This window comes from Hyperolius riggenbachi, chromosome 4 (assembly GCF_040937935.1).
Source record: "Hyperolius riggenbachi isolate aHypRig1 chromosome 4, aHypRig1.pri, whole genome shotgun sequence".
Lineage (NCBI taxonomy): Eukaryota > Metazoa > Chordata > Amphibia > Anura > Hyperoliidae > Hyperolius > Hyperolius riggenbachi.
This window is the reverse complement of record NC_090649.1, coordinates 435,506,118-435,532,402: the sequence shown is the minus strand read 5'-3', so window position 1 is coordinate 435,532,402 and position 26,285 is coordinate 435,506,118. Positions and strand designations below refer to the sequence as shown.

General features: G+C 45.7%; 1 protein-coding gene across 2 annotated transcripts in view; it reads right to left on the bottom strand.

The window, feature by feature from the left end:
* The window catches only part of PLCB1 (phospholipase C beta 1), an 887,760-nt gene that overhangs the window by 168,606 nt on the left and 692,869 nt on the right, over positions 1-26,285 (bottom strand). For both annotated transcript variants that reach the window (XM_068232505.1, XM_068232506.1), the window contains 2 exons: positions 15,498-15,571; positions 4,100-4,196 (listed from right to left, as the gene is read on the bottom strand). In XM_068232505.1, coding sequence (XP_068088606.1) covers positions 4,100-4,196; positions 15,498-15,571 — 171 coding nt within the window. The remainder of the gene's footprint in view (positions 1-4,099; positions 4,197-15,497; positions 15,572-26,285) is intronic.

Sequence of the window (26,285 nt, the reverse complement as noted above, 5' to 3'; positions counted from 1 at the left end):
AAGAGATCATTTGTGTGTTTCTTTCCCCCTGTAGCTCACTGAAGAGTTATGGCCCATACTTACGGGCTACAATTGTCGCCGCAACACACGGCACGCGCGTATTGCGGCGACAGGTCGCCCGTGAGTATGCGGCGTTGCACGGGCGCGCACCCCGAACTGTCGCTCGTCGCTGATGTCGCCAGGCGATTGAACCGCTCAATCGCCTGGCGACAGTTGCCGCCGCAACTCCGCCGCATCTGTCGCTAGTCCGCGTGAGTATGCGGACTAGCGACAGCAACCTCTATCCACAACACGGAGCTTCCGGCGGCGGGGGAGGAGCGTTGCCGACAGCTTCCGTCGCTCAGCTGATCCCTCTTCCGCGTGTGTACGCGGAGGGAGCTGGCGACGAGCTGTTGCCGGCCTGTCGGCACACGCTCACGTGTGCTGGCGACAGGCCACTTTTGTCCCTCGTGAGTATAGGCCATAACAAGCTGATTGTTTGTTTCTTCTTGCAGACAGCTCTGCCCGGTTGTCTGTAATTCTGCAGTATGTGACTCATCAGTATGTGAACAGAGGATTTATTCAGCTTGTAAAAGATAAGAGAGCAGAGAAAAGCTGGCTAATGTAAATAACACACACACACAGGGGAGTGTGCATAGAGGGGGCATGCATAGCAGATCACACTGAAGAGTTGGCAGCCTTCCAGACACAGGACGACAAGTCCGACAGGGGAAAGATAAGCTGATTTATTACAGAGATGGTGATAGTAGAAAGTGCTGCAGTAAGCCAGAGCACATTATAATAGGTTTAAGAACCTGTAGGATGGTAGAAAACACAATGACATTTTTGTTACAGAGTCCCTTTAAGCAAAACATGAAAATAAGAAGCCACATGTGCAGCATAGGAGTGGCCACAGGGCACATTCGGGGAGCCAAAGCCAGCCATGCGCTAGAGGCTGACCATGGTGTGAGCTCCTAGCGGAGGCTGCCATTGCCCTGAGCCAGCGGTAATGAACACTACGATGCATCATCACTAGATTATCACAGCTTCCAGGCAAGCTTGCTCAGAGAGTCTGGTGCTACATCATGCTGTCAGGACGGGACACCTCAGCCAAGGAAGGCATTCCAGGAGATTAATCTTGCAGGGATCTCAGTGACCGAGGCCCACGCTTTCATTATTTTACACGTAGATGGGCTTTTACCCAACATATTTCTCATGTCACACAATGACAGGTAGCAGGCGTACATTCTACTCAGCTGGCTTCTTACTGTCACTATAAGCTAGATGGGAAACAGACATCCCAAAACGCTGATATCCCGTAAAACAATCACTTTAGCCATTGTTTTTAGAATAAAAAAAAAGGTTTTTAGTTTATAAATGAAGCAAATAATAGGCATAGAACATGGAAATGGAACAGTTAACAAGGAAAATACATAGGATAATAGGCCTAGTGCACACCAGAGCGTTTCCGCTGCGGTTTGCGATCTGCTTGCGGGTGCGGATCCGCTAGGGTAATGTATTTCAATGGGCTGGTGCACACCAGAGCGGGAGGCGTTTTGCAGAAACGCATACTCCCGGGCTGCTGCAGATTTTGGATTGCGGATGCATTTCTGCCTCAATGTAAAGTATAGGAAAAACGCAAAGCGCTCTGAAAAACGGCACTTCAGAGCGGTTTGCCAGGCGTTTTTTGTTACAGTAGATGTTCAGTAACAGCTTTACTGTAACAATACATGAAATCGACTACACCAAAAACGCTTTACAAAACCGCAAAATGCTAGCTGAAACGCTACAGAAGAAAAAGCGTTTCAAAATCTGCTAGCATTTTGCGGATCTGCTAGCGTTTTTTGGTGTGCACCAGGCCATAGAAAATAATTTACCATGGGGTTTGTTAAAGTGTACCAGAGACGAAACATATTCAAAGTTTTATACATACCTGAGACTTCCTCCAGCCCCAACGGCACAGATCGCTCCCACGCCAACGTCCTCAGTCTTCTCCGTCTTCTGTACCGGGTCCCGCAGGTTCAGCCAGTCGCGGCCAGTCTGCGCAAGCGCACTGCGCTCCCTCCGTCTCTCTCCGGCGGAGAATAGTACCGTGCAGGCTTGCGACTGGCAGGACTTACGGGACCCAGGACAGAAGAGGGAGAAGACTGAGGACGGTGGCGTGGGAGCGTTCAGTGCGGATGGAGGAAGCCCCAGGTATGTATAAAACTTTTATTACATCTCGCCTCTGGTACACTTTAAAGAGGAATTGTAGTATAAAAAAAATAATACAATTGCTTATTTTTTACAGTATTTATTTATAGATTATTTAGTCAGTATTTGCCCGTTGTAAAATCTTTCCTCTCCCTGATTTACATTCAGAAATGTATCACTGGTGGTGACATCTTTAGTTCTGCCAGGTGATCTGTATGGAATGTTCCTTACTGAGAGTTCTATGCACAGAGGGAGATATTGCTTGCCTGGCAGTTGGAAAAAGACGTTATTTCACATGATGCAACAAAGTTCACAATCAGGCATATGGAGGCTGCCATATTTAATTCCTTTTAAAAAATACTAGTTGCCTGGCAACCTGCTGATCTTTCATGCATCAGTAGTGCTTGAATCACACACCTGAAATAAATATATGAAGGAAATAAATATGGCAGCCTCCATATCCCTCTCATGTCAGATGTTCTTTAGCAGCCAATTCATTTAGAGGCTTGCAAGTGCCCCAGACCAATTTATTTTAGCACACTTTTTCATTTCTTATTTGTTACATTTTCTTGCTTCTAATTAGTACTGCTGTAATTTGTATTTATGGCCATTTGTCACTAGGGGGCAGTGTGAGGCAATAACAGAGGACCTCTGCTTTCAGTTTCAATATATTCTGCTAGTGGGGAGAGATCAAAGCATTACAAGAATTTAAAGCACAAAGAGTTCTGCTCACTGAGGTCAGAAGCAATGCACTTATCTCAAACAAGATAACTGTATTGAAGATACTAATGGGTTAATGTGCATGGTTCTAGAAGGACTGTTTAAAAGACGCCTAGCAGAAGAAGGAGGCTGCACATCCCATTACATTACAAAAACCATGGTAGAGAGCCGTCATATTTGCCGGACATTGCAATATTAGTTAGCACTTTGTCTTCTAGTTTTTTGATTTTGGATTTAGTAGAGCTGTTAATGAATATACTGCAGCGTTTTGAGTGCTGGCTTCAGTTACAGTGCAAGTCTGCACAGAGGATCCATTGCTCTGCAGCCTTAAAGAGTAACTGTCGGGCAGAAAATCAATTCTTTATTTTTTTTTCTGGTAAACAAGTAATAAGGAAGCTAAACAGGCATCCCAAAAGTTAAAATCACTATTACTTCACTATTACCTTTCTTGTTGATAAATGATCATTCCCCAGATTACCTGTCTCTTATTTGGTACACACAAAATTTGGTACACAAAAAGGAAGTTGCAGGGCATGCTGGATTGTCCTATTTTGTTTCTCCATTTCCCCTGAGACTGAACTAATTCAGTCTGAATGGCTGAAGCCTCTTTCCCTCCTGTTTCCCCCTCCCTCACCTCTGTTCCTGTCTGATTGGCCAATATTTCTCATGCTGAGACAATGCACTTTCTATAGTGAATGGTGGGAAAAGCAGGCAGAGGAGAGTAGGGCAGGAAATGACATCAGGATTGGCTTCAAAATAGCCACACTTAAAATGGGAAATTCTAAGAAGGATTTTCTCTTTTTTTTTACTGTAGAAAAATCACTAAAATCAAAACGTGGACAGTGTTATCTACCTATGTGTGTGTTTTTTTTCTCTGAGATAGTATGGCTGACAGCTCTTCATGCTCTAAGCTAGCGAGCTGTCAGAACTATCAGAATAAGACACAGATTTTCTGCAGCCTGATTTGCTGGGATATTAACGCTAACATTTCTGTCAGGTTTGCCTACTAATAGACATGTCAAGTTGAGTTGCCCTTCATTAGTATGTACAATTACAGTGTCCCAGGAATGACAGCCACCTTGCAGGGAGATGGCATCCTTTGTAATAAGGTTTTCTGGATGGGATAGAAGCCACCAGGGTCTTCACCTGCCCCCATCAGAGTTCATGTCAGGCAGCCACTGCGGTGTGCTCTCATTTTGTCACTTACTTTTAGAGGTCTCGAAAGACTCAAACTTCACAGGCTGAATGTAGTTCACCAGGTTAGACATTTCCTCTGTGGCGCTGGCTTCATTTCCTGCTGTGCCCTATAATTACAAGAAAGACAATTAGGCCTATTCCGTAAAGCCGTGCAGAAAGCAATGATGATGTGCACAGTATAGAATCCCATTGTAACCAATCAGATTTCAGTTAATTCAAATCAATGCAAATCTGTCTTGGACTTATTACTGAAGCTTAAATTAGAGTGACCAGATTTTTGTGGGTCCAACCTGGGACGGGTGTGGGGGGGGGGGGGGGGGGCGGCACGCTCAGCGCGCCGCGGTGAAAAGTGGGGGGACTGAGGAGTGCGCAGTAACAAAGACTGGGGGTGGGGGGAAAAAATGGGCATGGCCATGACATTGTATGGGTGAAGCTAACGTAATGATGTAACAGCGAGGCATAAGAAAGCAGTGTTTACGCCATGATGTGGTCAAACGAGACTTTGCATCATGGGTGTGCAGAAACTGTGTGATGCTAATAGTATACCGTAACCACAAAGCAGCAAACATAGCCATCTATGACCATTAAATAATAAATGCAGTAACAGTTACCCCGGACACCAGAAAATAAACGCAATGCGGGCAACATGTCAGTACAAAATAAATGCAATGCGGGCAAACATGTCAGTACAAAATAAACGCAATGCGGGCAAACATGTCAGTACAAAATAAACGCAATGCGGGCAAATATGTCAGTACAAAATAAACGCAATACGGGCAAACATGTCAGTACAAAATAAACGCAATGCGGGCAAACATTTCACCAGAAAATAAACACAATGCGGGCAAACATTTCACCAGAAACAAAACGCAATGCGGGCAAACATTTCACCAGAAAATAAACGCAATGCGGACAAACATTTTACCAGAAACTAAACGCAATGCGGGCAAACATTTCACCAGAAAATTAACGCAATGCGGGCAAACATTTCACCAGAAAATTAGCAATGCGGGCAAACATTTCACCTGGAAAAGAAAGCATTTACTCACCTGGCAGAAGTCTCCGGCCTCTGACGCGCTGCTCCCTGGACCACCTCCCTCCTTCTCTTGTCTCCCGCGCTGACAGGGCTACGGCAAGACAAATAGTCTCCAGTACAGGGCTCCGGCAGCCATCTCGCCGTAGCCCTGCTCGCCTGCCGGTGTCGGAATACCGGAAGAAGACAAGACACTAAGGAGGCCGGAGCGGGGCTGCAGGCAATGAACTGGCACGGCGTCTATAGACGCCGCTGCCAGTTCATGCAGAAACAGTGGCCAGAGTCCCGAGGCCGGGACGTCCAGCTGCTAAAAGCGGGCAATCCGGGACGTCTGGTCACTCTACTTAAATGAAGTTTACACTTTGCTTCCCTGAACACAGTGAAATATTAATTTGTTTATAGTTTGATAGGGATGCTCATTTGGATTTCGTGGAAATAACATTTCCGCATTGCCGATCGGAAATTGGTATTTTGGATCGGTAATCGGAAATACCACATTACTGGCAACTCGGCCATTTTAGCCAAATCACAGAACTCGGAAGCACTAGACCAATCAGAAAATGCAGAGTACACTCGGAAGTATTTGGCCAATCAGAAAATATAAAAAATGGAAAACAGAAAACAGAAATCCACAAAAACTCTGAAGCACTGAATGAAGGAGGCCAAAGGACCTTAGAAAGACAACCGAAGGCAAGAGCCAATATGGTGCAGTCATTTCGGTAATGGGACAAAAATGCTAAAAGGAGCAATGAGGACTCACAAACAAAAGCTTTAAACACTGATAGTTGAAGGAGCAACTGAAGTGTCACTGGGATTCGTGTAGCACCGAGGTAGGACAGAGGTGCTACACGAATCCCAGTGACACTTTTTATACTGCCTGAGGAAGCGGGTGATAGACCCGTGAAACGTGTTGCAAAACTTGTGGGAGTAAAATACAAATAAATTATTAACAATTAGTAATACTAGTGTCCTTTTTTGGGGTGGTAAATAATCCAAGACCCCCCATTTATGAAATTTTTGTGTATTTTATTCTGATTGGCGCCTCTGTAATTTTTGAACAAATTGTATCCACCGGTTGGATGGGTGTGATCACCCAATTCTTCCTACGGAGAGCGACTTCTTAGCCTGAGAGGGGACAGACCCAATTTCCCCCCAAGTGCTATTAGTGGTTGCCTGCACTCGGCAACCCATCTTTGTGAGTATTATTCTTCGCAATTACTCTTTATCATCAATTGAATCGCAATAACGCAAAATTGGGTCTCTCGATTTTTTCTTTTGTGTTTTACATATTTCTGTAAGCTGTGCGACAGTATAAAATGTTATGTATAAGTCATTTATCACTTTTTTTTATGCATTCACAAGTGCGGCACACATTTTACTATGGGTGGTCTCCATACAGTTAAATATATCAAAGTTCATTAATATCACATCCTGCAACAGTGTCCGAGATTAGTCACATTGATATGTAATTTCATCCGTAAGCTTAATTCAATATAGTTAATACCAGGTTTCATCCACTAGAGGTCAGCAGAGTTCTAGTTATAGAGAAATAAGACTCGCATCTTATGCCTCTTGTCACAGATATAGATACTCTAGCAGTGTTACTCAATGCTATTGTTACATGTGCCCCTTTCTTAATGACAGCTCTGGCCAATTACCCCTTAAAGAGGAACTGTAACGACAAAGCGTCCCCTGGGGGGTCACCTCGCCTCGGGTGGGGGAAGCCTCCGGATCCTAATGAGGCTTCCCACGCCGTCCTCCATCCGTCAGGGGTCTCGCTGCAGCCCTCCGTGCAGCGGTGACGTAATATTTACCTTCCTGGCTCCTGCGCAGGCGCTCTGACGGCTGTCGGCTCCGAAGTAGGCGGAAATACCCGATCGCCGTCGGGTCTGCTCTACTGCGCAGGCGCAAGTTTCTGGCGCCTGCGCAGTAGAGCGGACCCGACGGAGATCGGGTATTTCCGTCTATTTCCGTGCCGAAAGCCGCCACAGCGCCCCCGCTGGAGCCAGCAAAGGTAAATATTGAAGCTAGTCGGCTCTGTCGCCGGCTGTTCGGAGGGCTGCAGCGAGACCCCCGTGGGACAGAGGCAGGGCCGGCCCACTCATGAGGCGGGGTGAAACTTTTGCCTCAGGCGGCAAATTTCTAGGGGCGGCATCCGCCCGTCGGAGGGTGCGGGGAGCCGGCCGCCCAGCTGGAGGGGTAGCGGGCAGGACGGGGGTATTGGGCCTAGCGGCGGGAAGGGGGGTCGGACCCCCCCCCCCTCCCTCGCCTGGGTCCCCGTCCTCCGCTCCCTTCCAGCCTTAAATACATCAGAACTAGCGCAACTCGTAAGAGGCAGTGGGCGGGGAGGACTCACCTCTTCCTCGATCCAGCGTGCGCTCCACTGACGTCACTTCCTGCACGCCGCCCACTGTATTGTAAATGGACGGCGCTGCAGGAAGGGACGTCAGTGGAGCGCACGCTGGATCGAGCGAGGAAGAGGTGAGTCCTCCCCGCCCACTGCCTCTTACGAGTTGCGCTAGTTCTGATGTATTTAAGGCTGCAGGGGAGCGGAGGACGGGGACCCAGGCGAGGGAGGGGGGTCCGACCCCCCACCCCGCCGCTAGGCCCAATACCCCCGCCCTGCCCGCTACCCCTCCAGCTCGGCGGCGGGGATTGGGCGGCGTCAGCAATAATTTTTTTTAAAATTTGCCTCAGGCGGCAAAAAGTCTAGGGCCGGCCCTGGACGGAGGACGGCGTGGGAAGCCTCATTAGGATCCGGAGGCTTCCCCCACCCGAGGTGAGTACCCCCCAGGGGAGGTTTTTGTTGTTACAAAGTCTCTTTAACATCCTCTCAAGAATCCCTTGATCCATATATATTTGTTAGGAGTACTTCATAAGCTGTTCAATCTTTCCTTGATGGATTTTAATCAACTACAAATTACTTATCCAGTCATCTTTATATATAATGCATCATAATTTTAATCTCAGCGTTTACTATAATGGATGGGCTAGGACAAGTAAAAGTACCCAATGGGCCTAATTAAAGTACCACTGGAGTACATGTACCACATGTTCAGAACCTAGGCTCTAGTCTATTCAGATCTCCAGTATAAGGTACTTATGCACTGTATGTTTCAGTAGATCAGACATTAGGATCTGTACACACTGCTGCGCTTGCGCTGCATTTTTAAAATCGCATGCCATTTTTAAATCAGTAAGTCTTCACGAAAATAGAAAAATCGCATCGCACCAGTGTGTACAGGACTTCACCATTTTCATGATTTTTTAAAAGACCTTGCGATTAAAAAAACGCATGCAATTTTAAAAGCACAGCAGTGTGTACAGGTCCTAACATCTATATATATAAAATCGTATGTATGTGTGTGTATGTATGTGTGTATGTGCCGCGATCACTCGAAAACGGCTTGACCGATTTGAACGAAACTTGGTATGCAGATTCCTCACTACCTGGGATGATATGTTCTGGAGGTCTCGCGCCCCCCCCCCCCTGCACACGTGGGCGGAGCTACAAACAGCAAATCAGATTTCACCCATTCAAGTCAATGGAAAAAATGTAAAAGGCTGCCATTCTCACAGTAATCAAGCCAGAGTCCCCACACTTGGCACAGTTGGTCACTTGGTGACCGAGGTTACGAATCCAGGAAAAGTGGGAGGAACATAACACAGCCAATCAAATTTCAGCCATTCATTTTAAATGGGAAAATGTAAACTGCAGCCATTCTTAGACTGTTAATCGCAGGGTTCTCAAACTTGCCACACTTGGTCACTGGGTGAATGCGATTAAGATTCAAGAAAGTGGGTGGAGCCTACAACAGCCAATCAAAATTCACCTATTGATTTTCAAGGGGAATATTTAAACTGCTGCCATTCTTACATTGTTAATGGCAGAGGCTTCAAACTTGCTACAGTTGGTCATTGGGTGACTGGGGTCCAAATTCACTAAAGGGGCGGGGCCACCTATAGCCAATCAGATTTCCTTGGTGGATAAACTGCTTCCATTCACATATTTTTGATGCCAGGAACCTGAAAGCTCACAAACTTGGTCACTGGGTGACTGTGTGTCAAGGTTACAAAAAGTGGGCGGAGCTAAAAATAAATTTCACTGGAAAATATAAACTGCAGCCATTCTTACACTGTTAATGGCAGGGCTCTCAAACTTTGCACAGTTGGTCACTGGGTGAATGAGATTAAGATTTTGGAAGGTGGATGGAGCCTACAACAGCCAATAAAAACTCACCTTTTGATTTTCAAAGGGAATATTTAAGCTGCTACCATTCTTATACTGTTAATAGCAAATGCCTCAAACCTGATACAGTCAGTCATTGGGTGATTACGGTTCAAATTCAGAAAGGGGTGGAGCCACAAACAGCCATATTTGTTTATTTTTCAATGGGAATATACAAAGTATTGATACCAAGGACCCCAAAGCTGATAAACTTGATAACTGAGTGACTGTATGTCAAGGTTAGAAAAAGTGGCCGGTGCCAACAACTAAATTTTTAACATGGCAGGGTTCCCAAACTTTACACAATTAGCCACTGGGTGACTGGGATGAATATTCAGAAATGTGGGTGGATCCTACAACAGCCAATCAAAATTGACCTATTGATTTTCAAGGGGAATATTTACATTGCTACCATTCTTACACTGTTAATGGCAGAGGCCTCAAACCTGATACAGTCAGTCATTGGGTGACTGGGGTCCAAATTCACTAAAGGGGGTGGAGCCACAAACAGCCAATCAGATTTGTTAGATTGATTTCAGCCATTCTCTTATTGGCAGGGTTCTCAAACGTGACACAGTTGGCCACTGGGACTAATATTCAGGAAAGTGGGTGGAGCCTACAGCAGCCAATCAAAATTCACCTTTTGATTTTCAAGGGGAATATTTACATTGCTGCCATTCATACACTCTTAATGGCAGAGGCCTCAAATCTGGTACAGTCAATCACTGGGAGACTGGGGTTTTAATTCAGAAGGGAGAGGGCCAAATACAGCCAATCAGATTTGTTTAGTTTCAATGGTAAAATGCAACGTATTTATGCCAAGGACCCCAAAGCTCATAAACTTGGTCATTGAGTGACTGTATGTTAAAGTGACTCTGTAACAAAAATTACAACGTTTTTTCTACCATGCTACAAGTTCCTAAACCTATTCTAATCTGTTCTGGCTCACTGCAGCACTTTGTACTATCAAGGTCTATGTAATAAATTAATGTATCTTTCCCCTGTCAGACTTGTCGGCCTGTGTCTGGAAGGCTGCCAACTCTTCTGTGCTGGTCTGTTCTTCTATGCACACTCCAGTGTGTGTTTTATTTACATAAGCCAGCGGCTTCTCTGCTATCTTATCAGTGATAGAAGAGAGCTGGATAAAAATCCTCCTCTGGCTGTGAAAGTAGCTGGCTGACACATACTGAGGAATTACAAACACAGGCACAGGCAGAGCTGTCTGCAGGAAGCCTGTAATGTTCAGTGCATGAGAGAAGAAGGGGACAGAAGGTAAACACACAAATGATCTTTTGAGATTCAAAAGGAAAGCTGTATACAGCCTGCTTGTGTATGGATATATTGTACATCAATCTACTTCCTGTTTTGGTGGCCATTTTGTTTGTTTATAAACAAACTTTTTAAAACTGTTTTTGACTACTTTTAATGCGGCGGGGAGCGGCGAAATTGTGACAGAGGGTAATAGGAGATGTCCCCTAACACACTAGTATGTTTACTTTTGTGCGATTTTAACAATACAGATTCTCTTTAAGGTTAGAAATAGTGGACGGAGCCAAAAACAACTAACTTTTTACATTGGAAAATATAAACTGCAGCTTTTCTTACACTGTTAATGGCAGGGTTCTCAAATATTTCACACAGTTGGTCACTGGGTGACTGGGATTAATATTCGGAAAAGTAGGTGGAGCCTACAAGAGCCAATCAAAATTCACCTATTGATTTTCAAGGGGAATATTGAAACTGCAGCCATTCTTACACTGTTAATGGCAGAGGCCTCAAACCTGCTACAGTCGGTCGTTAAGTGTCTGGGGTTCAAATTCAGTAAAGGGGCAAAGCTAAACACAGCCGATCAGATTTCTTTGCTGGATAAACTGCTTCCATTAGCAGAATTTTGATGCCACGAACCCAAAAGCTCACAAACTTGACCATTGAGTGACTGTTTGTCAAGGTTACAAAAACCGGTGTGGAGTCAAAAACAGATTTTTCTGGGAAATTGTAAACTGCAGCCTTTCTTCACTGTTAATGGCAGGGTTCTCAAACTTTGCACAGCTGGTTACTGGGTGACTGGGATTAATATTCTGGAAAAGTGGGTGGAGCCTAAAAATGCCAATCAAAAATCACATATCGCTTTTGAAGGAGAATATTAAAATTGCTGCCATTCTTGCACTGTTAATGGCACAAGCCTCAAAGATGGTACAGTTGGTCATTGGGTCACTGGGGTTCAAATTCAGAAAAGGGAACAGAGCCACAAACAGTCAATCAGATTTGTTTCATTTCATGGGAAAGTACAAATTATCGATGCCAAGGACCCCAAAGCTCACAAAATTGGTCATTTAGTAACTGTGTGTCCAGGTTACAAAAGTGGACGGAACCAAAACCAAATTTCACTGGGAAAATATAAACTGCAGCCATTCTTACACTGTTAATGGCAGGGTTCTCAAACTTTGCCCAGATGGTCACTGGGTGACTGAGATTAATATTCAGGGAAGTGGGTGGAGCCTATAATAGCCAATCAAAATTCACCTGTTGATTTTCAAGGGGAATATTTAAATTGCTGCCATTTTTACACGGCTAATAGCAGATGCTTCAAACCTGCTACAGTTGATCATTGGGTGACTGGGGTTCAAATGCTGCAGAGAGGGTGAAGCCACAAACAGCCAATCTGATTTGTTTCATTTCATGGGAATATACAAATTATTGATGCCAAGGACCCCAAAGCTCACAAACTTGGTCATTGAGTGTTTGTGCGTTAGGGTTAGAAAGTGGGTGGAGCCAACACCAGTCAAATACATACACAGGCAACGCCGGACCATCAGTGGGTGGAGACAATTACAAATTTCCCTGGGAAAATGTAAACTGCAGCCATCCTTACACTGTTAATGGCAGGGTTCTCAAACTTTGCACAGTTGGTCACTGGGTGACTGAGATTAATATTCAGAAAAGTGGTTGGAGCCTACAAAAGTGAATCAAACTTCACCTATTGCTTTTCAAGAGGAATATTTAATTGCTACAATTCTTGCACTGTTAATGGCACAGGCCTCAAACCTGGTACAGTTGGTCATTGGGTGACTGGGGTTCGAATTCAGAAAAGGGTGTGGAGCCACAAACAGCAAATCAGATTTTTTAATTTCAATGCAAATTATTGATACCAATGACCACAAAGCTCACAAACTTGGTCATTGAGTAATTGTGTGTTAGGGCTAGAAAAAATGGGTTGAGCCAAAACCAGCCAAATACGTACCCGGGCAACGCCGGGCAATCAGCTAGTTTGATATAAAAATCGAATAAAAATGTATGCAGCCCACAGAATGCCTACAGAGACTCTGCAGAGTTGTTATTTCCTGGTTTCATGGGAGCACCGAAACAGTTAACATCCTGTGTTTACATATAGCCTGTCGCAAACCTCAGCACAGAGATGACAGCTCAAATTACAGTAGCTCATTACTTCCAGATAAGGGAGAATTAGACAGGCTGCTATCCCTAGATACATACAGGGTGGTTTTCTCTGCGTTTACCTTCTCTCTCCTGTGTAAAGGCTGCCATACACTGGTCGATTGCCACCAGATCGACCAGCAGATAGAACCCTCAGTGATTGAATCTGATAAAAGAGGGATCTATTGGCTGCCTACACTGCAAACAGATTTTGAATAGATTTCACTATGAAACCGATTCTCAATCTGTGGAGCTGCCACGCCCCCCCCATACATTACCTGATCCGGCCGGCGTCAGTCCCCCGGTCTCCGCTGTCTCTTCTCCACTCTTGGCTCCAGCTTCACTTTACTTCCTGTCGCGGGAAGTTTAAACAGTAGAGGGCGCTCTACTGTTTAAACTTCCCCCAACAGGAAGTAAGTGAAGCCAGCCGGAGCCCAGCGCGGAGGAGGGACCACAGGGACACGCGCCGGCGGAACAAGTAATGTATTGCCGCTAGCGTCGGTCGTCGGACATTCGAAGCCACTATCGACGAACTCCCGACCTGCCGGCGATTGAGTGAAATCTTCTGTGCGGACAGATCGACGGGAACGATCGATTTCGTACGGAAATTGATCGTTTGGTCGGCATTTGCGCAATGATTTCACAGCAGATTCGATCACAGTGATCAAATCTGCTGTATATCGGCGGAAAATCGTGTAAGTGTATGGGCCACTTTAGTGTTGAGGTCAGCTTTCAACGATGCTATTTTATATCAATATTACAACCAAAATATTGATTGAACACAGATTGGAAATGCAGCCTCTTTGCTGGATCAGGGCCGCAGGTCGCAGTGTGCAATGAAGGATTGGTGTAGCTTTGTACCACATCAAGCAGTACAAAGCTAGTGGCCGCTGCAGTGAGGTCGATATCGAACAATAATTCTGATAAAATCTGGTTGAATAGCTAACAGCGCAGGACCCTAAAAGGAAATAAATATGGCAGCCACCATATTATCCCTCTCACTTCAGGTTCCCTTTAACTCCTAGTTCCTTAAAGAGAGTCTGAAGCGAGAATAAATCTCGCTTCAGACCTCATAAATAGCAGGGGCACGTGTGCCCCTGCTAAAACGCCGCTATAGCGCGGCTTAACGGGGGTCCCTTCACCCCCAAATCCCCCTCGATACACCCGGGGAGCGCTTCCTGGTTGGGGCAGGGCTAACCGCCGCAGCCCTGCCCCACGCCCGTCTGTCAGCGCGTATCTCCGCCTCTCCCCCGCCCCTCTCAGTCTTCCTTCACTGAGAGGGGCGGGGGAGAGGCGGCGATGCGCCGCTGACAGACGCGACTGGAGGCAGGGCTGCAGCCGTTAGCCCTGCCTCCAGGAAGGGAAATTCTGCGACCTTTCTACGACACACTTTTGCGGGGGGTGGGTTGGGGGTGAAGGGACCCCCGTTTAGCCGCGGGATAGCGGCGTTTTAGCAGGGGCACACGTGCCCCTGCTATTTATGAGCTCTGAAGCGAGATTTATTCTCGCTTCAGAGTCTCTTTAAGGCCCAACAACACTACATGTTTTGCAGAAAGTGGCAAACATTCACAGGTGGGGTAATTAGTATCATAGTAATGGTCACGCTACTAGCGTATCTCATGTTACCTCTGCACGTAACTACAGGCAGTATTGGCCAGTGCTGTGCGTGCACTATAATATTACCACAGAATGATAAATCAACCCCTATTTATTTAGCTTACCTATCCTGTTGTTTTTATTGTTCAGTCAGATTTAAGAAAAATTTGCTGATTCTCTGTGAAGCCAAAAGTGACATCACTTGTGCCCCTTCCTTTTTCTAACCCAGCTCAGTGTTATTTACCGCTTATTTTACAGATTACTGTCGCTCCAACAGCAAACATCACGTAATAGGCTTACATCACTGTGTAAACTTTTGAAGGGGAGGGGGGATTCATTTACCTTCTGGTCACAGTGTCCTTATCTTATCTGAAATGGGAAGTTCCTGTTATTTGGATTTTGAGATAAGCTTGTTACTGTAGCAGAAACAAAAACAAAAAAAAGTCTTCCCACAATCCTGCTGTTGCCACTGCACAGTACGGCACAGTTCAGCAATGGCACACAGACCAGGTAAAAAAATAGACATATAGGGACTTATTTTAGAAATAAAGGGGTTTACATAAGTATACGGGACAATAACTATTTTTAAACATTTTTTTCTTATTTTGGGATGTTACAACCTACTTTAAAGGATACCAGAGGTGACGTGTGACATATTGAGATAGACATGTGTATGTACAGTGCCTAGCACACAAATAACTATGCTGTGTTCCTTTTTTTCTTCCTCTGCCTGAAAGAATTAAACATCAGGCATGTTCAAGTGGCAGTTCCTGCCTGGGTCAGACTACAGTGTGATCCTCGCTGATAAGAAATTACAGCTATAAAACACTTTCCTAGCAAGGAAATGGCTTCTGAGAACCGGAAAGAGATAAAAAAAGGCAATTGTTTATAGATTTTAGCTCTGGCATACGTCAATGAATGTGTCATTGAGCAAAAACAATAAAACAGTAAAAACTTAAAAAGCAGATTTAAATATAAAATAAAACTGTGGGATATCTTAAGTCATTTTTAGGAGAAGGATATATACAATTGTTTATTGCATTAGTTTATTTTCACCTCAGGTGTCCTTTAAGTCAGTCCTGACAAACAGTAATTAGAAAAATGGCACATGCTACTTACTTCATCCATGGAAGATTTCTTACAGTCATCGTCATCATCATCATCATCTTCTTCACTCTCAATCTCAACTTCACCTGGAATACACCAAGCCAGCAGAAATTAATCCCTAATCTCCTCTATTGCTTTATCTGCATATACAAACATGTTAGATTCCTGTGGGCAACAAGTTCCCTTCTGCTCCACAGCCCACCATTCCAGATAATATAAATCTCTAGGCTATTAATTCCAGTATTGGTACATGTGCATGCAGGAGGTGAGAGGTTTAACTTACATAGAGATGGATGTCTAAACTTGTATTTGGAAAAAAGTTGTATTGCACATGACGTGTTTCATGGGCGACAACGTCCATAGAGGGTGAGCCACAGATGCACAATAGGGTTTAGGTCTGGAGACATGCTTGGCATGTCCAGTGCCTTCATGTTCAGTTTCTTTAGCAAGGCACTGGTCATGTTGGAGAAGTATTTGGGGTCGTTATCAAGTTGGAATACTGCCCTGCAACCGAGTTTCTGAAGGGAGGGGGTTAATGCTCTGCTTCAGTATATTACAATACATATTGGCAATCATGGTTCCCTCAATGGACTTTAACTCCCCAATGCTGACAACACTCAAGCAGCCCCAACCTATAACACACTCACTGTGATGTATAATATGTAAAATGTGATGTATGATATGTAATAACTGTTTGTATGTTTTGCTTAATGTATTTTGTTCCTCCTTTGTTTGTTTGCTGTGATTGGACCCTGAATTGATTGTGTTACTGGAGTCGGGTGGGGAATATACTATTGTTCTGTTGTGTGTAAAGGTCCGTGTCACAGGAGCCTTAGTGGTCAGACCGCAAATTGCCTTCCAATCGGTTTCAGCACACAGACCATGCAAGCTTTGGTCGCGATCTTTGCGCAGAAACAGACAGAAATTTGGGCAGCAGCCCGACCAGAAGGGAGCCTGTGAGGTACGGTAATTACAACTTTACACACTATTTCAGGGTATCTGCCACCACCACTGGTATGGGCCAGTGGACCCGACTGACTGACTGGTCCTGCGAATAAAAACGGTTAAACATACTCTATTCTGTCTAGATATCAACAATAGTAGCGTCTCTTCAGAAGTCTGAGTTCAGTTCCTGTGTATGCTGAATAATAGGGTAGCGGAACAGTGAATGACTTTGGTAAAGTCTTTTATTCAAGGGCAATATAAATAATTAATATATACAGACAATTATTAAAACAGTAATAGCCAGTATGAAAAATAAAAGCAAGGGAGAAGAATACTTAGTTTCATGGAAAGATGTCCTTTTTGTGGGAAAGATGTCCTTTTTGTGGGAAGAATCATAAAGTCCTTGGTAAAATCCTTTGTTTCAGATCAAAGTTCAAAGTTCAGCAAGATGGCCGCCAACCATGTGTCCTCTGGCTGGCAACAGTTCTCATATAGATGGAATGTGGAGGACTGAGTTGCCCGGGCAGCTCATTTCTTTTAATTGAGCTGAGTTCAGAGGCGGACTTCCAGAGTCGGCCCCTGGGCCGGATTATGGTAATCACATCTGGGCAGGGGCTTTCACCAGCCCCATAACCCTGACATCTTCTCTAGGCCGACCTATGCGGCCAGCACACAAATAATAATTACATATTATCGATCCCCAGAACCTACCGATTATTATGATACCTTGGAATCAGGTGCTAGGGCGTATGGTTACCGTGGGGCCCATAACTCCTTAACCAAAGGAGGTATGATTATGATTTTTATACCGAGACGTTGGTCCAATTTCAACGGATCCGAATACACTCCTCCCACCTCTGGGTGATACTCGGTTTTCCTTTAATAAGCAGAAATCATAATTCACATGCTTCATCATTTTAACTCCTGGAGACAGTTTGTCTGGTGAGCAGGAGGAAGCCCCATTGGCTAGTCAATTCACATTGAAGTGTGAACTGTGGGCCCATCCTGTCTTCCCCTAAGGCAGGACACTGGCCTTGTGGTTCTTAATTAGCATCTGAGTGAGATCAGCTTGGTCAAACTGAGTTTTACACCTCTGACTAAATTAGCAAGTCACAGGGCCAGTTTCCATGAAAATACTCTGCTAACTATCTCCTATGAAGACAGCAGAGACCCCCCTGGCTGGACTGCCTGGTATCCACAGACATGCGATTCTGATTTCGGCAGCGCAACGACAATCGCGTCGTTGCGGTTGTGTTTTCGTTTCTCACGGCTGTTCCGTGACAGTCCGTACACACGCCGGACTGCAGGCAACGACGGGTCCGTTGTCACCTCCCGCTGGGTGGGCGTTCCAGCGACAGTCCGGCGTGTGTACAGTCTGTCTGCAGACTGATACGGCTGTTTCTGAGCGATCCGCCTACCTATACTGCAGACATCTACACCTGGCTACCTATACTAGAACACCTATGTCTGGCTAACCTATACTGGATATACGTTGGCTTATACTCGGGTCAATAATTTTCCCTGGTTTTTTTAGGTTATAAGTTGGGGGGTCAGCTTATACTCGAGTATATATGGTAGTTTACTATTTTAGAAGTTTACTTTATCAGAATTGGTCATACACTGTATATTTTTACAAACACATTTTGCTGGGACTGGAGGGCTGAGTTTACTATATCCAAGCTCATGTGCAATTACCATTTTCTCTTGAGTTTTCTACTAGGAGATAATTTTTCAACTTCTTTTTAAAATAACATTTCAGCCCTCTGCAATTGAAAAAGTACCAAAAAGTAGGTGAAAAAGTACTATTAAATTATTTTGATAATTTTCTAGCTTGATGGCTTAAAGTGATCACGAGGTGAGAATGATATGGAGGCTGCCATATTTATTTCCTTTTCTTGCTTTACAAGGACATACATATGGCAGCCTCCACATGTCTCTCACTTCAAGTTCCCTGAATAGAAGTAGGGTAATCTGGATCAGAGAATAATGGCGCACAGCGCCTATGCTTTAAAATGGCGCCGCATTGAAAACATACGCTTAACGTTATTTAACAATAGTACTGCATAATAATGGCGCACGGAGAAAAATGAAGAAAGACAGCGCACAGTGGCGTTATTTATCAATAGCGCCGTACATATACCAAACAGTAGACGTTAATGCGCACAGTGTCGTTATTTATCAATAGCGCCGTAAATAAGTCAAACAGCAGACATTATTTAACTGCAAAACGTTGAATGGATAAACAGCAGCCTGTATAAGGCTGATGTGAGCATGGGAATTGCTGAAACGGAATGGGAAGGGTTAAAGTGAGCTGTGGTACTGGCAGTATTTTTTGTGTGTTACAGATGCTGTGTGGAGATCAGCTTACCTCATCAAGGTTGCTGTCGTGGAGCAGAAGAGAGCTGTGAGCCAATCAGCTGCAGCTTGAAGAGGATTGGGTGTAGCTTTTCCCTCCAGCACGTAGGAGCCAATCAGGGTGATTGACAGCTGCCCATAAAACTGTTCCTGTCACAAGGGCTGTCACACTTGAGAATCGAACTGAGCAGCTGTTTGGAGCTCTGTATTGTTCTCAGGTGATTCTCCTCAACTTTATCTGCTAGTCTGCGATGTCGGAACATACTTTGAGGGAGCTTCTTCTGCGGGCACAACTACCTGACGGCGACAGGATTCTTTCTGCCTTGCTCGCCGCTTTGCCACCTCTGCCCGGATCCAGTGGCATACAACATGCTCCCTCGGTGGTTCCACAGCTTGCGGACCCCCTCCCTCCTGCCCCGGTTGCTGCACCATCGCCCAGGGATCTGCATCCTTTTGGTCCGGCTGCCTGTGACTTTGCCAACGCTGGCGCTTTTCTCCCTGGTCCCGGTGGCTCGGCGGGGCCCTCACCCGACGTTCCGGCAGCTCCGACTCCAGTGGAGGATGTTTCCCCGCCGCCTCCGGTTGTCGCAGGACCCAGCGGCCTTCTGTGGGCAGAAGCGAGCAGAGCGCAACCTCACTGCGCAGGACCGGAAGTTGGTCTTGCGCTCCAAGTCCCGGTTTCCGGATCTACGCACCAGACCTTCCGGAAAGATGGCGGCCGCGCTTCCTCTGGTCGCAAGAGGAAGCAGAAGCGGCCTTACACCCCACCTCCCGTGCGTTCCAAGCGAGCGGGACAGAACGGATCCGCATCCCAAGCATCTGGGCAGTGTGCTGCGCCGCAAGCAGCGGTTGCGGCCCGCCCAGCTCCGGCCTTCGTCTCCTCGGCTCCAGCTCCAGCCTTCATCGCCCCGGCTCCAGCTCCGGCTTTCATCCCCCCGGCTCCAGCTCCGGCCTTCATCCCTCCGGCTCCAGCTCCAGCATTCATCCCCCCAGCTCCAGCCTTCAGCCCTCCGGCTCTTCATCCTCCGGCTCCAGGGTTTCATCAGGTGGGACCCCCTCCGGCCGTCCAACCTCCTGCTCCAGCATGTTTTCCTGCGGGTCCGGCGGCTCTCCTTCCAGCACCAGCCATTCCAGCAGGCCAGCCCGGAGGTCAGGCCCAGGCAGCAGCGCAGCAACAGCTGGGTGAGTGTCTGGGGCCTTTACTAGGCACACAGCCGGATAGGCTGAATACAATGTTGGTAATGTTGCAGTCTGTTTTGGGTTTATTGACGCAGGGCAGGGAAGGGGTCACAGGACAGGGCTCAGCCGTGCAGGTTAATGTAGACCCCCCGCTCCCAGCGCCTGTGACCCAGGTCACTACCAATAGCGCAGCGGTCTGGTTGGGTCATCCCTCCACTACCACAGCCCCTTCTGCGCCCGCGCCTCCACCACCAGCCCAGGACGCTTGTACAGTGCCACCATTGTTATTACCTGCGGAGCTCCAGGTACCTGTGTTGGCACCTGGTGTAGCGGAGACCTCCTACAAAGGGGTCCTCCCGTGCAGTAAATCCCCACTTGGCTACCACCTGCCTATGGCAGTGCGCGAAAAAATTTGGCGTTTAGAGTATGTGGACGTTTTGTCATTGCTACCTTTAAATAAAGAATTCATTACAAAGGACAGCAACGATGTGGAAAATGATAGAAGGCGCCCGGTGGCGCGCACTTTCTCTAACTGGTTGCAGGCATTCTGCATCTATGCCGGTATATTAGTGGAAAAACACCCAGAGCAGAGGGTGGGGCTTTTCCAGCACATTGATACTGTTTTGGAGGCATATAAGAATTATGGGCCATTGAGCTGGTTCTTGTAAGGCTTGGTGGTGTATTCTCCACAGTCAGCATGCAACGCATGAGCTGACGTGGAGGAGGTACACACACTAGCACCAGGAAACAGGCTATCCCTAGTATAGTGGAGGGGAGGACTGACTCCAATAGGAGATTGTGGCGCACAGAGCCGGTGCAGATCTGACAGCCACAAACAATGCTTTCGTATAACGTCTCAGCGCAAAGTAGCGCTGAGCGCATAAACCGGAACTGAGGAGATCAGGACAGGTAGACAGAATGAACGCTTGCTAGCTAGCGGCTACTTAGCGACAGCAAGCGTCCAAAACCAGACAGACTGGAATGAGGCAGCCAATGCGATGCGGCGATGGCGTGCCTCACAAAGACAGGACAGGACAGTCAGAAAATAGCAGGATTAAGATAGATGAACGTAACACAGATAAATATACAATAAGTATGTTTTCCTAGCGTATTACAATTACAGCTATCAATGAAACTATTTGTAACGTCTGACTAACATATGTATATATCGGCAATGAACCGATATATGACATAAGCAGGAACGCTGACTAGGACTGGAGTAATACAGGGAACAGGACTCAGAAGGATTCGCTATCTCTTCGCAGAGATGAACGCAATCCACAAACGGTAACAGAACAGGATTCAGAAGGATTAGTTATCTCTTCGCAGAGATGAACGCAATCCACAAACAGTAACAGAACAGGATTCAGAAGGATTCGTTATCTCTTCGCAGAGATGAACGCAATCCACAAACAGAACCAGAAGCAGGGTAACTACCTCAGCACGGGTGGTCACGGTACGCGCAACCTACCAAAACGTGCTGGAAAGCTGACTAACTGCACACAGGATATAAACAGTTCGTGTACGTATACATCAGCGACACTGATGTATTAACGTAACACAAATACAAGGAAAATAATAAACGTGCTGGTATGCATATATATTGGCAATGAACCAATATATGATGCAAAGACCAGCAAAGTATCTTAATAACAAGAAACACGATCGGGGGCTAAAGCGACAGCAAGACTGGCTTAAGCTGAAGCTATGAAAACCCAAGGAAACCCTGCAGGAAGCAGATCTTTATACTGAGGTCATCCAATGGGAGCAGACATGCAGATTCCCACACAGGTGAATGATAATCAGTCACAAGCTGACAGCAGGGAAAAACAGACAAAGCTATACAGCTTGCATGGAAATAGATCAGAACTGCCTGAGCTGCAGCACTACCACTTCCAGTAATAGCTGCTGCAGCAGCGATCATTACAGTACCCCCGCCTTTAAAAGCGGATTCCAGACGCTTTTCAAAACTGAAATTCCCAACAAAACAGTCTGACTGATAATTCATGATGACCGGGACAGCCCGGCAAGACCGAATTCCAGAATCAGTCCCCACAAGACTGGACCCATCAGAACCAGAACCTACAGAACCATGCCCATCAGTACTACAAGCCCCAGTGTGACACCCATCAGAACCATGATTTCCAGAAGAAAGCCCTCCGAAACTCCCTGAGCGATACCCACCGCCTTCCAGGAACCGTTCAGAAATGCCAAAGCCTTTGCAATGCCCACCGGTACTGTCTTTACCAACACAAAACCCACTGTTGAACCAGTCCAAGGCACCAGGACAAGTTTTCTCAGAGACCTCCCAGAACACCTTGAAGCTCCAAAGAGATCCCCATAGGTCAGAATGCCCCTTAGGCTCACATGGAGAACCATCAAGAACCCCTATGGAACCTAGGGCAATTCCCGAGTCAGGGCCACAAGGACAAACATCAATATCAGGGCTTTCAGGGACCAGAACCATCTCTGGGCATGCAGGCAGACTGGCAATATCAGAACGTGTTCCCACTAAGGAAGCATCAGAGCACGCTAACACCTTAGACACACTTGGGCATTCTGGCACACAAAGAACATCTGGGCACACCGGCACAAGAGAAACCTCTGGGCATGTCAAGGAACTGTGAGCCTCAGGGTCAGCCAAGACAGGACCAAAACCAGGACTGGCCAAAAAAAAATCATCATGACTAAACTTCGCAACTACTGGACTTTTACACGAGAATGCTGGATCAGACTTAGAGTTGAACTTTATTAACACAGGTAATTTCTGCAGAAGTGTTTGCAGAGACAGGCAAGATTTTTCTGGTGTCTGTTTCACTAAACAAAGAGTCATGAGTACTGGCTAGGCTGGACTCGGAAGTCAGCAGGACCTCTGGATTCTCTGCTGAGAAATTTGCGCAGGGCAAGGTTAAGAATGTATCAGTGGCTTCTGTTTTACTGGGAAGTAACACTGAGTTATCCATGGTACAGGGTGGAATTGCAGGAACTTCAATTTCACACAAAAAGAGCTCCGAATCACCTGCTGAATCAGCCAAAGGTGCTGAAGCAGGCGGGTCAGAACGCCAAATTTGTGAATTCGGAGTCACATAAAAATCATCCAAAATCAGTTCCCACACATCAATCAAAGGAGCCACACAGTCATACCTACACACACCAGCCTCTATTAGGTTATAGGCTGACTTAATGCATGCGTTCAATACCATTTCACTTTTTGCACTGTAAAATTGACAAAATGAACTTGAATCATTCTTCCATTCACAGACCAGGGCTTCCATCTCTCCCCTCTCGAATGGAGGATCCCATGCATACTTAACGGCGAAACATTTAGGCTGATCACAGTCTGCAGATATGATTGTGGCAGGCACATGTATAGGGTTAATTAGCAGGTGATTGGCAGATTCCTTATTCTTAAGAATCTCCAATACCTGTAGCAAGTGTTGAACTGTAGTGTATGCAAACTTCCCTTGGTTCACAAATAAGTTGATTTGTTCAATACTCTGTAATATCTCATCATAATCATACTCAGATAATTCTTTTAAACAAAAATCTTTATTTTCCCTAGCCAGGGAGGAAAGTTCATTAGTAGTTTCATAAGTCCATTTAACTCCCCTGAAAGACAATTGCATTTCATTATCTGTTAATGGCAGAATCTCATTATAGGTCTCAGTCGCTAAGGATAACGATTCTGCAGATTGGACACGTTTCTTAGAACGTTTGCGTTTTGCCTTTGACCTTGCTGGTGATTTATTCAAAACTGCAGGAAAATTATCAGTAACACTTTCTGCTTGCTGCTCATTCTTGCAAGCAATTGAAGGAGCAGCTGATTGGCCTGCTGCCAGGAGTTCATTAAGAGGAAAAGGCAATGGATCTATGTGCAACCAGTTATGGATCACAAACGCTAGAAATTCCAGCGGTCTATCTTTCAAATCGGAATGATTGAGAACATCAAATGCCCACTGGAATAATTCCCCTTTAAACAAAATATAACTTAGTTGGAGTGCCCAGGTTGAAACAGGAGTCGCTTGGAGATCAGGATTGGCCAGGAACCTGGCACATTCAGAGAAAAACTCATTTTCTGTTTCAGAGCTAAGTTCTTCAAATTTCTTAAAGGAACAGGAACCATAATTAACAGTGTCATACTTTCTGGGAATCCCCCCCACAATGGGGATTGGTAATGGGGTTTTCATAATGTAAGGCTTGGTGGTGTATTCTCCACAGTCAGCATGCAACGCATGAGCTGACGTGGAGGAGGTACACACACTAGCACCAGGAAACAGGCTATCCCTAGTATAGTGGAGGGGAGGACTGACTCCAATAGGAGATTGTGGCGCACAGAGCCGGTGCAGATCTGACAGCCACAAACAATGCTTTCGTATAACGTCTCAGCGCAAAGTAGCGCTGAGCGCATAAACCGGAACTGAGGAGATCAGGACAGGTAGACAGAATGAACGCTTGCTAGCTAGCGGCTACTTAGCGACAGCAAGCGTCCAAAACCAGACAGACTGGAATGAGGCAGCCAATGCGATGCGGCGATGGCGTGCCTCACAAAGACAGGACAGGACAGTCAGAAAATAGCAGGATTAAGATAGATGAACGTAACACAGATAAATATACAATAAGTATGTTTTCCTAGCGTATTACAATTACAGCTATCAATGAAACTATTTGTAACGTCTGACTAACATATGTATATATCGGCAATGAACCGATATATGACATAAGCAGGAACGCTGACTAGGACTGGAGTAATACAGGGAACAGGACTCAGAAGGATTCGCTATCTCTTCGCAGAGATGAACGCAATCCACAAACGGTAACAGAACAGGATTCAGAAGGATTCGTTATCTCTTCGCAGAGATGAACGCAATCCACAAACAGTAACAGAACAGGATTCAGAAGGATTCGTTATCTCTTCGCAGAGATGAACGCAATCCACAAACAGAACCAGAAGCAGGGTAACTACCTCAGCACGGGTGGTCACGGTACGCGCAACCTACCAAAACGTGCTGGAAAGCTGACTAACTGCACACAGGATATAAACAGTTCGTGTACGTATACATCAGCGACACTGATGTATTAACGTAACACAAATACAAGGAAAATAATAAACGTGCTGGTATGCATATATATTGGCAATGATGCAAAGACCAGCAAAGTATCTTAATAACAAGAAACACGATCGGGGGCTAAAGCGACAGCAAGACTGGCTTAAGCTGAAGCTATGAAAACCCAAGGAAACCCTGCAGGAAGCAGATCTTTATACTGAGGTCATCCAATGGGAGCAGACATGCAGATTCCCACACAGGTGAATGATAATCAGTCACAAGCTGACAGCAGGGAAAAACAGACAAAGCTATACAGCTTGCATGGAAATAGATCAGAACTGCCTGAGCTGCAGCACTACCACTTCCAGTAATAGCTGCTGCAGCAGCGATCATTACAGTTCTTATATGATGAGATCTTCCGACAAAAATTGGCGGTACATTCTAATTTGCATTGGGGTGCTAAGGATGTCGAGCTGTGGCTTTCTCTGATGCTGCCGCATAGAGGTCAGCCTGGAAAGCCGGCGATCCAGGGAAACACCACGCTTCGCAAGGGTGTTTGTTTTGCATTTAATGAGGGACAATGCAAGTTTGCAAACTGCAAATTTAAACACGAATGCTCTTTCTGCGCTGGGAATCATTCACTTTCAAAATGTGTGAAAAGAAGTTCAGGTTCACAGAATGTTTACAATCAAAGGGAGCCCTTTCTTAAAGGGACCGAGCCCGGTCCGGCTGGCAAAGCTAATCCCATGGCTAAAGATTCTGCCAGATCAGGCGATAGCTAGTTTCCTTTTTCATGGTTTCAAAGACGGATTTTTTATACCCCCTTTTGAGGGCGTAGGGTGTGAGAGGGTGGAAAATCTAAAATCTGTACAGCAATTCCCTGAGGTAGTGCAAGCAAAAATTGTTAAATCAGCCATCCCTTATGGCCAATTTTTGAGGTTAAAAAGAAATAATACTAATGACCAGGATTTTGAATTACAGTCAGGTGAGATGTACCAGAGATTTTTAGAGCGAGGTTACGAGGCTGCCGTCCTTGATAGGGCTCTGGAGAGAGTAAGAGAGCAGGATAGGAACCAGTTGCTGGAGGGGGCGGAAGACCAGAAATCCCCAGAAGTGAGAGCAAAAGACAAGGATAACTTCATCTTTGTGTTTGATTACACACCTATGTCAAGAAAAATTAAGGAAATTATTTCCAAAAATTGGTCCATCTTAGAACGTGACACAGGATTAGGAGATAAGGTGCTTAAGGCACCTACTATAGCTTACAGAAAGGGGT